The sequence below is a fragment of the Momordica charantia genome (genome assembly GCF_013281855.1).
Source record: "Momordica charantia cultivar OHB3-1 chromosome 9 unlocalized genomic scaffold, Mcharantia_2.0 BLBB01000009.1, whole genome shotgun sequence".
In the NCBI taxonomy this organism is placed as follows: Eukaryota; Viridiplantae; Streptophyta; class Magnoliopsida; order Cucurbitales; family Cucurbitaceae; genus Momordica; species Momordica charantia.
The window spans coordinates 2948435-2962043 of record NW_028275167.1 but is presented as its reverse complement, the minus strand read 5'-3'; the positions used below and the strand labels follow the sequence as shown (position 1 = coordinate 2962043).

The 13609-nt window shown below is 34.4% G+C and overlaps 2 protein-coding genes across 7 annotated transcripts; one reads left to right on the top strand and one right to left on the bottom strand.

Annotated features, from left to right (window-relative positions):
• Nucleotides 1–363: 363 nt before the first annotated feature.
• UVR3 (DNA photolyase family protein) lies at nucleotides 364–5699 on the bottom strand. The gene is given in 15 exon segments (XM_022290142.2): nucleotides 364–682; nucleotides 684–838; nucleotides 1681–1776; nucleotides 2074–2161; nucleotides 2541–2654; nucleotides 2760–2831; nucleotides 2954–3040; nucleotides 3723–3806; nucleotides 3889–3987; nucleotides 4110–4196; nucleotides 4457–4528; nucleotides 4605–4784; nucleotides 4905–4985; nucleotides 5122–5193; nucleotides 5280–5699. Coding segments are annotated over 15 exon segments (1686 nt in total). The 5' UTR covers nucleotides 5637–5699; the 3' UTR covers nucleotides 364–640.
• A 2010-nt stretch (nucleotides 5700–7709) lies between these two features.
• LOC111020085 (uncharacterized) lies at nucleotides 7710–11321 on the top strand. 6 transcript variants are annotated; one of them, XR_002602618.2, is made up of 5 exons: nucleotides 7710–7868; nucleotides 8241–8675; nucleotides 8944–9500; nucleotides 10085–10267; nucleotides 10667–11321. XR_002602618.2 is itself a non-coding variant. In XM_022296679.2 (5 exons), the coding sequence occupies exons 2-4, from the start codon at nucleotides 8277–8279 to the stop codon at nucleotides 9482–9484; spliced, it is 861 nt and encodes a 286-aa protein (XP_022152371.1). In that variant the 5' UTR covers nucleotides 7710–7868; nucleotides 8241–8276; the 3' UTR covers nucleotides 9485–9500; nucleotides 10085–11321. The 6 variants fall into 6 exon arrangements, 4 of the variants coding, with proteins under 4 accessions (XP_022152371.1, XP_022152360.1, XP_022152347.1 ...); XR_002602616.2 differs by having other exon boundaries at nucleotides 10391–11321; XM_022296679.2 differs by having other exon boundaries at nucleotides 8944–9360; nucleotides 9440–9500; nucleotides 10085–11321.
• The last annotated feature ends 2288 nt before the right edge of the window (nucleotides 11322–13609 follow it).

Genomic DNA, 13609 nt, shown 5'->3' with positions numbered 1-13609 from the left:
TAGGTTTTTTTATTGATATATCTAGACATACCCTTCATTTCAGGTATATCATTAATATACTTTAAATTAGATACATCACTAATATAACTAATATTCCTAATATAAAATATATCATTAACATACTTGATATTAGGTATATCAAAACGGAGTGTATACTGACACTTTCATTTTTTTAATTTTGAGTTGAGCGCCTCTATTTCTTGCTATATTTGCAAATCCGCTGTATTTGGAATTAAATATCAAGTTTTGGTTATATAAACATGCAGCCAATTATACAAACCAAAAATTCAAACTACATTTATACAGTGTTTCGAAGATTGTTGTTGTAAATGATTCAAATTAAGCAATCAAGTTTATCAGATGTATTGAAATTATATTAACATCCATTTATATTTGAAGCATTAGTTTTCATCAATACAAACAAAATTTTCATCCAATCGATTCATTAGCCCAAACAATGTCTATAGATGAAAGTCTCTACAGTAAACTACAACAACATTCATCAAGAGTGTCCTTTTAAATTACAAGCATAAGTTCGGATCATTGTTATTCTACGTTGATGGGGAACCTTGAATTAATTAGTTGAGTACTTTTTTGAGTTCAAAGCTCTTACCACAACCGGGAGATGCAAGAAAAAGCACTATGATGGCTGAATCCAGTCAGTGATTGTTTGTCTTTTCCGATTTCGTTTGAACTTTTTGACTCTGTTCCTCCTTTGAGCTTCGCTTCAGGTTCTCCAAATCTTCTTCACTTATTACACCATTCAATCTCTTGTTTAGTTCGTAAGCTTCACCCATCTTTCTCTTGCATTCTTTGGTAGCTATATCATGTGACACCACTGAAAAAGAAAAATGATAGACTTGAGAAATTGAGGTGGTGAATCCAACACTATCAACTACAAGTATTTGAATCCTTCCTTCCTAAAGATATAGCAAAATCCATAATGTGTTGTATAAACAGCTCGCTTTATCTACTATAGATAAGCCTAGGAAGTATTCTCTCATGTACATCTCTATATACTCATTTCCTTAAGAACCCAAATTCCATACTTTCTGTCTATCTCTCAGCACTCTATAATATATAAGAGACTGCATCTATCTCTTAACAAGACCCATTTGTAAGAGTCCTAATAGGGGTAGTTTGAGAATAGTATTAGTATATTAGTTAGGGGCCTTATGGTATTTATGGTAATGGTAATTTATTAAGGGTAAGTTAGATATAGATAGAGGTAGGGATAGGAGGAAGTATCTTTTGGAAAATAGTTCTGGTGAAGAACTTAGCATAGTTCTTTGGGAGAGAGATAGCCCTCTCGGAAGGCTATCGATTCTGCAACATCTTTTTGATATTGTAATATATATAGTTATCTTGTTTTGTTCCGTGTATTTGGGATCCTAACACAATTTGATGAAAATTTGTATTGAGAAATATTATTAAATACGAGGGAAGGAAGAGAAGATGTCCAAAGAGTAGAAATGGGCGAAACAAATAGAATCAAGTTTTTACGATTTAAGGAGATGTTTTTACAGCTACCAATAGCTACACTCGGTTACATATTCTTTCTTCTATTTTTCTCTTTTAAATTTCGTTTCCTATTTGCTCTTTCATGGTATAATATATAAAGCTTTTTATCAGGAGGAATAGATCATGGTTGACCTGAATAACCGTAGCAGAACTACTAACCTGGCTTTGGGTAATCTGTACCAATGATGCACTTTGCTTTCTTTTGGATGCTGAGAGGAGCTGTCCAAGGCTCATATATGTACTCCCTGGGCATATCTGCCAATTAACATTTGGATTCCATTAAGGCAAAATAGGGCACAACCAATCATGGTAAAAGATGAGAAATTCAGGGTTTGTTAGGGGCAATTGCTTACAAAATAATTTCTATTTTCTTTTTAAAACAATTTCTAAAAATTATGATCAGATAAGTTTTAAAAAATCAACATTAACGTCCAGAATAAAATGGCTATAAACAAGCATCTGATTATGCAAATTCTAACTCAATTTATTCTAATAAAACAGTAATGAAAATACACTAAAGGAAATTAGAAAATAGACCCTTAGTTTATATACCTTTCAATACTGGAAGAAAATGCCTAATATAGTCACCGTTGGGGTCATACTTCTTTCCGAAAGTGAGAGGAGAGTATATACGATTATACTGACAATCAAATGCAACCAACAAGATCAATAAATATAAAAGTGAATAATTGCAGTATAAAGAAAGAGTTATCGAATATTATCATTTATCATTAATTCACATGTCATGATATTTTCATCTCATATCTAGCATTTATTTACTTTTTCTTTTTTTATTATTAAAATGATCCAGCGAGTAACAGCGTCAGCAATTCACCAAATTCAAAGCCACATAATGGTGATAGAGAATCTTTGATATTATTTTTTGAGAGACAAATTTCATTGATGTATGAAGTTCAAAGAAAGAAAGAAAAATAAGAAAATATTCTCCCCAAAGGTCCCCTAGCACTTAAGATTCTAACATTAAGATGATTAGTTGATTACTATAAAACCAATCAAACCTGATAGAAAAATGATGAACATGATAACCATAGCCAATTGCCATTGTTAATCGCCCAATCTGAATCAATCAGAAGCCTCTCAAACACATCACGTCCTTTCTCCCAGTGAACAAACTAGGTGCACAGAGAAAAAAATAAATCACAATAATGACATCGAGATAAAAAAAAATAAAAAAAATAAAGTCAATGCCTTAATATTTTCCAAGCTAAGTCACTTACCAGATCTCCCCGAGTTAGGAAACATGCAACACAATGTCTTGCTAGATGGTGCATCCAACCCCATTTACGAAGCTACAATAGAAAAACACAAAAAAAAAAAAAAAAATATTGTTTCACTATCTCATGACCTAGTAGAACTATGTTCACCCACCTAAATATTAAGAGAGTATTGTAAAAGGATAAATTAGACTCACCTGCACCATGATGGCATCAATCCAAGGAAATCCTGTCCTTGCATCTCTCCAAGCCGCCAAGAGTTCATTGTCATCATTCCAAGGTATCTACATTTTTTTATTTGTTCACTTTAGCAAGTACAGCCTTAAGTAAACAAATAATGCTACCAGGTCATGGGTCAACGTTTGTTACGTTAATCCTGATAGTTGAATAGCTTAAATCTCTTTAAACAATTCTTCTAATCCAGTAGATACTGGATTTGGGTTGATTACCTCACATGATTAAACTAAGAAAGGATATCACATTTGCAGGACCGTTTCTGACTTTTTCTTTTTCCTTTTTTTTTGGGGTAACTGGGAGTCGGAGCTTTGCTCTCCTATACCCGGGACACCCGCGCCCAGCCCAAGTCCTAGACAGTTTCCTGAATATACACATCCTACTTCTACGTATCCGACGATAAAAGTACTTGGTGATTTCAAACAGTTGGTGACGTCTAAGTTCTGCATATCCTATACGTGGTAGCAAACGATTTCAAAACTTGTTGGGACAGCTACTGATGACAAAATTTTGAAACGAAGAGAAGCGGTAGTTCCATTATTCAATACTCTATAGATGATTCCGTTGTTGTTTAAATTGGATACAGGATTCTTGGACGTGAATGCTGATACCTAGTTACAGGATTCTCAAACGCAAACGCTGGGAATACATATTCCATTCACTTCTATGCATGAAGGCTACATTTATATGGCTTAGTTCAGATGAATAGAGAAGCTGTGCAATATTAGGTACCTGCTTGCATATTCTATTATCCTTCATCCGATCAAAATTAGGTGTTCCAAAAGCTGCAGTATAGAAAAAATCCCGCCATAAGAGCTGTCAAGGGAGAAATATATATTTTGTTACTAACTACAGAGACACCTTAAAATTACACGTCTCATAGGCACAATTAATTGACCTGTCCAATAAGGGAAACTGGCGGTGACGTATGCCCTTTGACATTTTTATATATTTCTTGAACACATTGGTAGAAGTACCTGGAAGAGAGACATCCAAACTGCCATAAAAATTGAAAAGAAACTTGAAATAAAGAGTGGGAAAAAGCTCGTTACTACATACCAAAGTGAAAAAAATAGCAAACGTACAAATCGATGACAAAAATTTCAACACTTCACTCACTTTCAGATAGGGTGACAAGACAGTTGTTGCTGGCTTTAAAAATGCGGATGGATCACCCTTGGGTTTCTCAAATTTTGCCACCCAATCCTGCAAAATTCCGATCAGGAAACCTTGCATGTTCATCACTGACTTACCCAAATAGGAATGTTCATTTACTAGGCTGTCTGTTCCATGGTTCTTTTTTTTTTTTTTTATTTAAAGACTATTGTTAATGAATTTAGGTGTGTTGGGAAAATTCCAAAGTATTGAATCTCTTCCTCTTGTTTTCACAAAAAGAAAGAAATAAAAGGATGAGCCCATAGAGATAGAGCTTAGAACCTGAAAGAATTTTCAGGAAGAAGCTGTACCTTGTTACTCATTGTTTCTTTCAGCCTTTTCAAGGCTTCCGTTTCGCCTCCTTTAAAAGGAGTCCATTCATCCTGCATTGAACTAATTTTTATTGCTCATGAAACGTACGGGCGACAGATTCATACTAAATTATATGAAGATTCAAACCTTTTCCATGTCTTCATAACCAAGATCTTCAATTGTTGGAACATCTGAAATCTCAGTTCTTCCAACGTCACCAACTGGAGGAAGTGAAGAAAGCGTGGGAGATAGAGGAGCACAGGCCCATGCGGGCTCACCAGCAAGCTTTAGGAAGGATTGATAAGTCAGTGGAGGCCTGCCCCCATTCTTCTCAACAATTATCATTAGAAAATAAAACATGGTGAGAAAAATGGAAATGTAACTAAAAGTTAAACAACGAATTCGACAAAAGAACACTGATTTAAAATAGAGACCTTTTAAACTAACCTTTTGAATAATGTCTGCCGGGTTGAACAGAGTATGGCTCACAGGAGAGAAGACCTCAATCCCAGCAGCAGTTGCACGATTCTGCGAGAAACAAAAATATACTATTTCGATTTCCCAAAAATGAGCAAGAAATTTTCATTTCCTTTTCTGGAACTACTCACATCTTCGAACTCAAAATTAGCCAAGGTATCATAAAACGTCAAACAAGCAAGCTTACTTGAACTCTAATGTCTAAAGCTTGGTAGTAAGGATCTGTATCGTACTCAAAGCAAAGCTTCTTGACATTCCACTGCAAGAGAGCGAATGAATTTACAATAATTCCCATTCGAAAATAGCTATATCCTTTGAGACGACATGAAAAATCGCTACAAATACCTGTTCCAAGCAGCGAATCAAGACCTCGCCAGGCTCCCCGTGCAGAACCAACAAGCGCGAGCCGAGCTTCTTGAGGTTGGAATCCAGGTCCAGGAGACTCTCAAGGAGGAACTGAATGCGGTTGAGTCCAGCCCTAGATGATCCGGGAGAAAACGCAGTGGGATCAGGCTCCATGTAATGCGGATCGATGACGAAAACGGGGTAGAGAAAATTGGCGCCCTTGGCCGCAAATTCAAGCGCCGGATTGTCGTGGATTCTTATCCCCTTCCGAAACCACATCAAGGAACTCGAACCAGACGCCATAATCTTGCTCGAATTCGAATATTGAAGAGAAAACGGTTGAATCGCTGCTCGCATTGCAGTGGAGGCCGGAACTCGACGTGGTGAGTTTGGCGCCCAAAAGCGTTGGAAATTTCACGTGAATTTGCTAACATGCGCGCATGTGGATGCAGTAAAACGGCGCCGCTGTGGCTGGGTTGAGAAGGAAGTGAGACTAAAATGCGCTGGAAAACGTGGGGGAAATACGACGCCACGTCGTGTTGGACGATTTTGTATGGCTTTAAACTAACTTGGATCGCACTTTTTTTTCTTTTTCAAATAAATTAATTTATTTATCTCAAAAAAAAAATTTTATTTATTTATTTAATTATTAAGCCTAGTGACATCATATTCGGAGTCAATCAACCACGAGTTTCAACCATGATTCTAAATATCCGTTGATACGTCAACATTTCTATAGATGTATTCAGGTTTCCATGGGTTCGACATCGACATAAAGGGGAATCGATATTTTCATCGTAGTACAAAAAAATCGACAAAATATGAAAAATATAAACAAAATGTCACTAATATATATAATATTAATATTAATTATTTTTAACTAATTTATAAATGAGAAAATGTTTATTTGTTAATTTAAATATTTTTTACGATTTTTTAATTTTTCTAACTTTTACAGAAATATTCATCAACATCGACATTTTATCTATATTTCAATGAAATTAAGATCTCAACATTTCCATCGATATCGACATTTAAAACCTTGGTTTCAACGCTTATAATTAAAACCTATCTTTTTTCTTTTTGCTAACATTTCAGCTGTTTCTTCTCTTGAATTAAAAGTATTAAAGAGATGCAAATTTGAGTATAGTTAAGTGGTAATTGGTGGTGAAGAGGACAAGATTCTTGAGGAAGCAAGTATTTTCCAATTAGAAATATATACCAAGGAAACTATTTGCCTCCTCAACAATAAGGAGAAACTTTGTCCTCTTGACAACTCATTATTATTTAAAAAATGTTTATGTTTTTGTATTTCTCTCTCTTAATTGTCAAATATTTAATGGTGATGAGGACAAAGTTTTTCCTCATTGTTGAGGAGCCAAGTATTTTCCAACTAAGAAGTCGTGAGTTTGATCTCTCACCTTGTCATGTTTTATAAACTTTTCGACTTTATTGTTGAGATATTGTGGACTTATTATGACATGTTTATATTTTACTATTCAATAATTGACTAAGAGGAAATATTATATTGTTTTTATGAGGCGATTTAAGAGTCATTTAAGATTTTTTATATGTATTTAATTATAATTTTTTTGCTAATACATGCTAGTGCAGTTAAGGTATCCTGTTGATTTCATAAGGTCGGAAGTTCAATCATCATCCCCGCATTTGTTGTCCTACAAAAAGTAGAAATTTATTTTAAAAAACAATAATAAGTGGGACTAATTTTCCGTGGGGAATCTAATCCCACCCTAATCCCCACGAGATATTGTGGAAATTTCATGGGGATGGAACTGAAACGAGACTAGGAACAAGTAGGGGGTATACACACGTTGGTCAATCGCAATGATTCTCTCCTAAACCGATCGACGTGACACCTCTCAATCGGTAGCCACCCTCATTTTCGATAACGATGACAAATCCTAGTAGCCCAGCCCTCGAATCCCTCTTGTCGGTGAAACCTCCTAGTCCCTCTCCCTCTCGCCGGTGCGAATGCTCACAGCAGCCACCCTCTGTGAAATAAACTTCCCACTTCCTAGAAACGTGATTTAAAACAAAAAACATTTGTCAATTTGAATTGAAACCAACTAGTCGGCGATATAAAAAGAAAAACCAACTGATGAACAAGTTTAGGAACGAGAATCAAGAATACTTCCACATTTCCACCCCGACCCGTAAACACATCTAATATCAATTATATATTAAATTGAAATTAAATCTAAACCATATTACTCTGCCCGTAATTTAACCTAAATTTGAAGTCGAATCGCAGAGATATGGGTAATTAAGCCGAAGCCCAAATTGAGCAGTCAGCCCAAAGCCCACATTGGTTACGAAACGGCAGAGGCCCAAAGCGACTCGCCGCCAAGACACAGCAGCCAAGGGACCAGGAAATTACCGAGCGAACTATTCGGGACCGTCCCCACCACCGTATTACTCCGACTCCTCCATTGGTTTGGGAATTTAAACTTGTTTATCATTTACTCTTGCTCTTAAATCTCTTTCAAAGTTTTCATTTTTCACTCAATTGAAGAATTCCCGAACAAGATTCAGAGCATTGTCCATACTCCGCTTAATTCTTCTCCACAGGTATCGATCGCTCTCTAAGCCTCTAAATTTCGTTGTTTCCTCTTTTTCTTTGTTTTTTTTTTCAACACCTTACAATCAATCGAATTCTGCTTTCTTTTTACTTCAATTTTGCATTTGACTTCTTTCGATTCCGTCAGTTTTCTACGTTATTTTTCCTTTTTCAGGTTTGGAGTTTATTCTTCTTTTCAAAATTGGAAGTTATATGTATGTCTCCTTTACATTGTATAGGAATATTTTAGTTATCGACTAATCGTGTTTTTCTGTGTTGATTACTACTATTTCTCTCATCTTGTTCCGTTTGTTTACTATGGCCTGCTGAATGAGTGAAAAACGATTTTTATTTCTATATTTTGGATTTTTAATCTTTTACAGGTTTGCAATTTGTTTCGAATTAAGATCATCGGAAGTATGAGACTAAAGAAGGGGGATCAAGTGGAGGTGTTGAGCAAGAAGCAGGTTTCGGGTGGCTCGTGGAGTTGTGCTGAGATTATTTCTGGTAATGGCCATACGTATAGCGTAAGATATCGTTCGTTTCCGATGACGCCTGAGGAAGCAGTGGAGAGGGTTCCGAGGAGTGCGATTAGGCCCTGTCCGCCCCCGGTCGAAGGGCCAAATGTTTGGGCCGCTGGTGATCTTGCCGAAGTATTCCACAATTTCTCATGGAAACAAGCAAAAATAATTAAGATTGTTGGAGTTGATAGCTACATAGCAAGACTACTTGGATCACCATTAGACGTAATGGTTTGCCAATCTCATCTGAGAACTCGACAGGCTTGGCATGGTGGCAAATGGTTTGTCCTTGGGAAGGTAAATTCCTTTAACAAGTTCAGACAAATTTCCCTAAACCCTTAACCTAAATACATTGTTTTTTTTTCCTTTATGTCCTATGCATTTTTAGGTCATCTGTTTGCTCATCAAAAGAATTTTGTTTCAATGATTTGCTGTGCTTTGTTTGCGTGCATTTTATTTCATTTTTCTTCTGTGTGATTAATGAAAATGCAGGAATGCTGCAATCTATTTTGTGCTTGAAACAATAATTGAACAATCATCTGAACATGTGTTTTTTTTGCGGCAGGCGCCTGAACTTTCAGGTTTATTATCTAGAAAGAGGCAGACAAGTGTAGGGAATGAGCCAAACATATTGAAAAGTAAGGATCGACAGCTAGTGGTGGTGCTTCCTACCAGACCACAAAAAAGGCAATTGCCTAGAAATTCCGAAGATCAAAGAGTATCTATCAAGAAAAGGAAAGTCGCTGAAAAAGATGTTAGGTATTTGCCTCTATTAGCAAGAACTACCGATGATATGTATTTACCCCAAGAGTTGCATAGGATTAGGTCGAACTCGCCCTTTCCTACTGAAAATATCGAAGTCTCTACAGGTGATGTTGGTTTGAGAGAGGGCAACCTCATTCCAGGAACCTCAACCCACAGTTACACGGATAGTTGTGCATCTTCTGTTGGTAGTAATAGTTCCACTGATGATTTTTTCAAGGTTCCATTTATTTCTGTAGCTCATCATAGTAATAAAGTTGAGGATGAGGATTACTACAGTGATGCTGAATCATCTACAGGATGGGGACATGGAGAAGGAGATTCAAGCTCTAATGAAGAAGTAGTATCTAAATCCCACAGGTCAGAGCTAAGCGTATTTCGTTCTTTTATTAGGGCATTGTATGCTTCTGGACCTTTAAGTTGGGAAGACGAAGGACAGGTGTCAAACATTCGTGCTTCACTTCACATATCCAATGATGAATATTTGATCGAGCTGAGAAATCTAATGTCTGCTAATAAAAGACATTCATATGATTGATAGGAACGTTTATTTTTGTTTTAAATTTTTACTTCTGTATCCCTAGACATCATGCAATGGAGTAAGTTCTCATTGTGCATCATTAATCTGAAAACTTGGGAACTACCCTATTCGTTTGTACATAATATTGAGAAATGAGAATTGCACTTTGTTCTTAGTAATACATTTTTCTTCTTGTAATATCGATATCACTCTTTTGTTTAGCTGAGCTGCTCTGTTTGGTTGCATTTTTCTGCTAGGATTTGAAATAGATTTACAATACTAGGAAGATTTCTCAAGAGCTATCCTCCTTGAGTAAAATTTGTCCTCTTCATCTGAAGGGTTCTTATATTTCCTCTTATCTGCTTTGGATAAACAGTGTACTCATTGTGTTGTATACATTCTAATCTTATAATGTCCTCGGCAGCCCATGGCACTTCATTTGAGGAACATATGGGCACTTTCCCCTTGATAAGATATGGAATAATTTGGAGGCTTTGTGGGCTTCTGGAGAGTCTCAAGATGGTGACTGGATTATATTCAGCCCCACAAATATGCATACGGCAAGCCACTTGATGAGTAATCTCTTGCTTTTTGAGGCTTTCTTGGAGTGAGTAATTTAATCATGTTTGATACCACTAGAGATGAAACTTGATAACTGAAATGAATTAGTTCTACGAAAAAAACTTTAAAAAAACCCAGCATCTAAACATTTTTCTGCATTATGTTGTAGAACTTAAATTAAACACTGGTTATATAGAGACTCCTGATCAAAATCTAGCCTCCTCTCTCTCTGTCTTGTGGGGTTGCAATTCATTTGGGTTACTCTGAAAACCAGGTAAAAGTAAATTCTCTGTAGGATGCAACTGCTATTAGATTGTTGTATGGTTTGAAACACTGAAGAAAGTCTGCAGTTGGGGAAGGAGAGTGTTCTTTTTATAAAGTAACTAAAAACTTTATGCTGTAGAAATTTGTATTGTGAATAACATTGTGGCTAAGATCTTTTCAGGGGGAAAGTCCACAGGTTTTGATGGGCAATTACCTGTCCCCATCACATTGCATTACTGAAGTGATGAAGAGAAGCATTATGTTTGTTCTATCTGCAATCTACCAAACAGCTGATGATTTTGTCAGCGAACAGAGATAGCTTTGATCTTTCATAATCCTCTTCTGATCAGTTGGTAAAGGAACTGGGTAAGGAGAAGAATAGCAGATCTAAGTAGCTTATCTATCGCTGATGATGAATGTCGAATTTTCTGCTCGTCAAATTCTTATTGTTGGGAAATCTGTTGGATGATTAAAATTTGATTTGTCTGGAAAGAATGATTTAGTTTTCTGAAGCTGCTGAGCAACTCAAAATGAAAGATTAAGATTAAGCTTCAAAGTTCAATGAGAATGCTCAGCTTCTCATTGTTGCAGGCAAAGGCTTCAGGCCAGAGTCAGCTGCTGATTTTGTCTCAGGCATTGCTTCCTTCTCCACTGCTTGTGAATTTGATTACATGTAAATTCTTCTGTAAATTGGTTCAATCTTCAAACTCTTGATTTATTCTCATGTGTCTGTTTATTAACGTTTGAAATATGTTTAAGAATAATGTAGGACAGAAGAATTATCTCATGGATGAGGGATGATGTGAGTTTTTATTAATGATGAAATTGATTATTAATTATGGGGTATTAACCTAAACTCAAACTTATCAAAATCTCCCCTTTTGAATATAATTTTGAGTTTGCATATACCTACTCTATCTCTATGAATTTTCTTTTGATTACCATATCGTTCTTAAATAATATTACAATTAAGTTTTAATTGACTCTGCCAGTCTTAGTATAGCTAACGGCTTGGGTGGGTTTCTTAAACCCCTAATTCCTACCTAAGAGGTTAGATTAGCCAATAAATGAATTGGAAAGTGATTTAGTTTCATTAATAATTTTCTTGAAGACTTTTGAAACCGCCAATTGGTCCATCAGGATCTGTGGGCTGTCGTCATTATTATCATTATCTTTTTCTTTTTGGTAAAATATCTTTGTGCTTCAATCTCAAGTTTCAACTTTGCTTTTTATATAACATATTGGGATAGAGAGTTTAACTTCAAGCAAAATAATAGATGTCAATTATCATATGTTCATTTTGATAAATTTCAACTTTGTTTTTTGTTTTCTAATACAATATTTGGGAGTGGAGATTCGAACTTACAACATTTTAGTCGAAGATTGATGTCTTAATTAGTTTTTTAGACCAAAAAGATTTGAGCAACTTTCACTCGCTTTGGTCTGCTTCATTCTTTTCTTTTGAATCACAAGAAATGATTCAATCTCACTAGACCTGACTATTAAGTTGAAAGAAAGATTTAGTGCTGCTCACTAAATTAGACTGCTAAAAACTGATGCAAGCAAAGTTCCTCTCAAGCAAGACTCCATCCAAATTTGCTATTTATTTAGTGACACCTTCTTTTCTAAACTACATTCAGGTTGACAAGTTTCAACTTTGTTATCCAATGTTATTTTCAAGAAAAATAATTGATTTTTGGTCCTGGTTTACATTCTTTTAGTAGATAGTTAACCCTTTTTTCCATGTCACATTACCAACGGTATTTAGTTGATTTGGAGTGTACTTTTTAATCATCTCGATTTATAAACTATCAAATTGAAAAATAGTCATTTGAGTTTGAATGGGATGAAATTTGCCATTTGGGTGATTTTGATTTTGTTAAAGGGTTGTTATCTTGCCAAGCCTGTTTGATTTAGTCTTCAAACAATTCATCTTAGTTTTGGTGTTTTTCTTTTCCTTTCTTAAATTGAAGTTTTTTTAGTACTGATTTTTGCCAAAATCAACTTGAATATAACAACTTACATATCACGCCTTGGATACCAACCCGAATATAAAAACTCGTTATTGAGGGTCCATTTGGTAACGTTTTTGTTTAATGTTTCTATTTCCTCTTTTTTAGTAATAAAAATAGAATTATATAACCTCAACATTCATGAATTCAATAATGATAAAACAATACTTTTATTTATATTTTTGAAACAAATTGGAAACGAAACGATAAACAATAAACTTGTTTATGTTGTTTCCAAAATTTCTATACCATTTTGAGAATGTTTCTAAAATATTGAGAAACAAGAAATAGTTGTCAAATGCTTAAATCTATTAATAAGATTGAAAACGAGAAACAAGAAACAGAAATGTTACCAAACTAGCTTTAAACATTTGTTTGGTAATGTTCCCATTTTTTATTTCTAGTTTTCACTCCATAATTTCTTTTTGTTTCTCATTTATCATTTTTAGGACGCGTCAGTATGGAAATTTTAAAAAACAACAAAGATCAAGTTATTGTTTTTTATTTCCATTTTCAATTTTTTTTTCAAATTATAAATAAATTATAATTTTATTATTATCAACTTATAAAATGCACATTAAATATTAAATAAATACATATATGACATAATTTTTTTTAAGATTTAATTTTAAAAATTAATTTTTATATAAAAACTTTACACTTTTTATTTTAAAAGTTTAGAGAACAAGAAATTAAAAAAAAAACCATTAACCAACACAATTATATTTTTATTTATTAAAAAAGAGGGAAAAAAAAGAAAAATATTAACAAACGGCATAATATCACTTTAACAAGCTAACTAAAATTAATCTTACATAATTTGATTGAATTAATTAGATTGAATAAATTAACAACCCAAAAATTATTAAAATGGACCACAACCATTTCTTAACCTAACATCTAGACACGCCAAAAATTAGTTAATTTTGCTTAATTTAGCATTATTACTCGTGTACGTTTGTCATCAAGATTCCTGTTAATGGCGATATAATTTGAAAATAACTAGCCAGATTATTTAATCTAAAGAATTATTTTTTATTATTTATTTATTTTTTTAAGAGGAAAGATTATGTTATTATTATTATTAAAGCAAATTAAGTATTGAATTATAT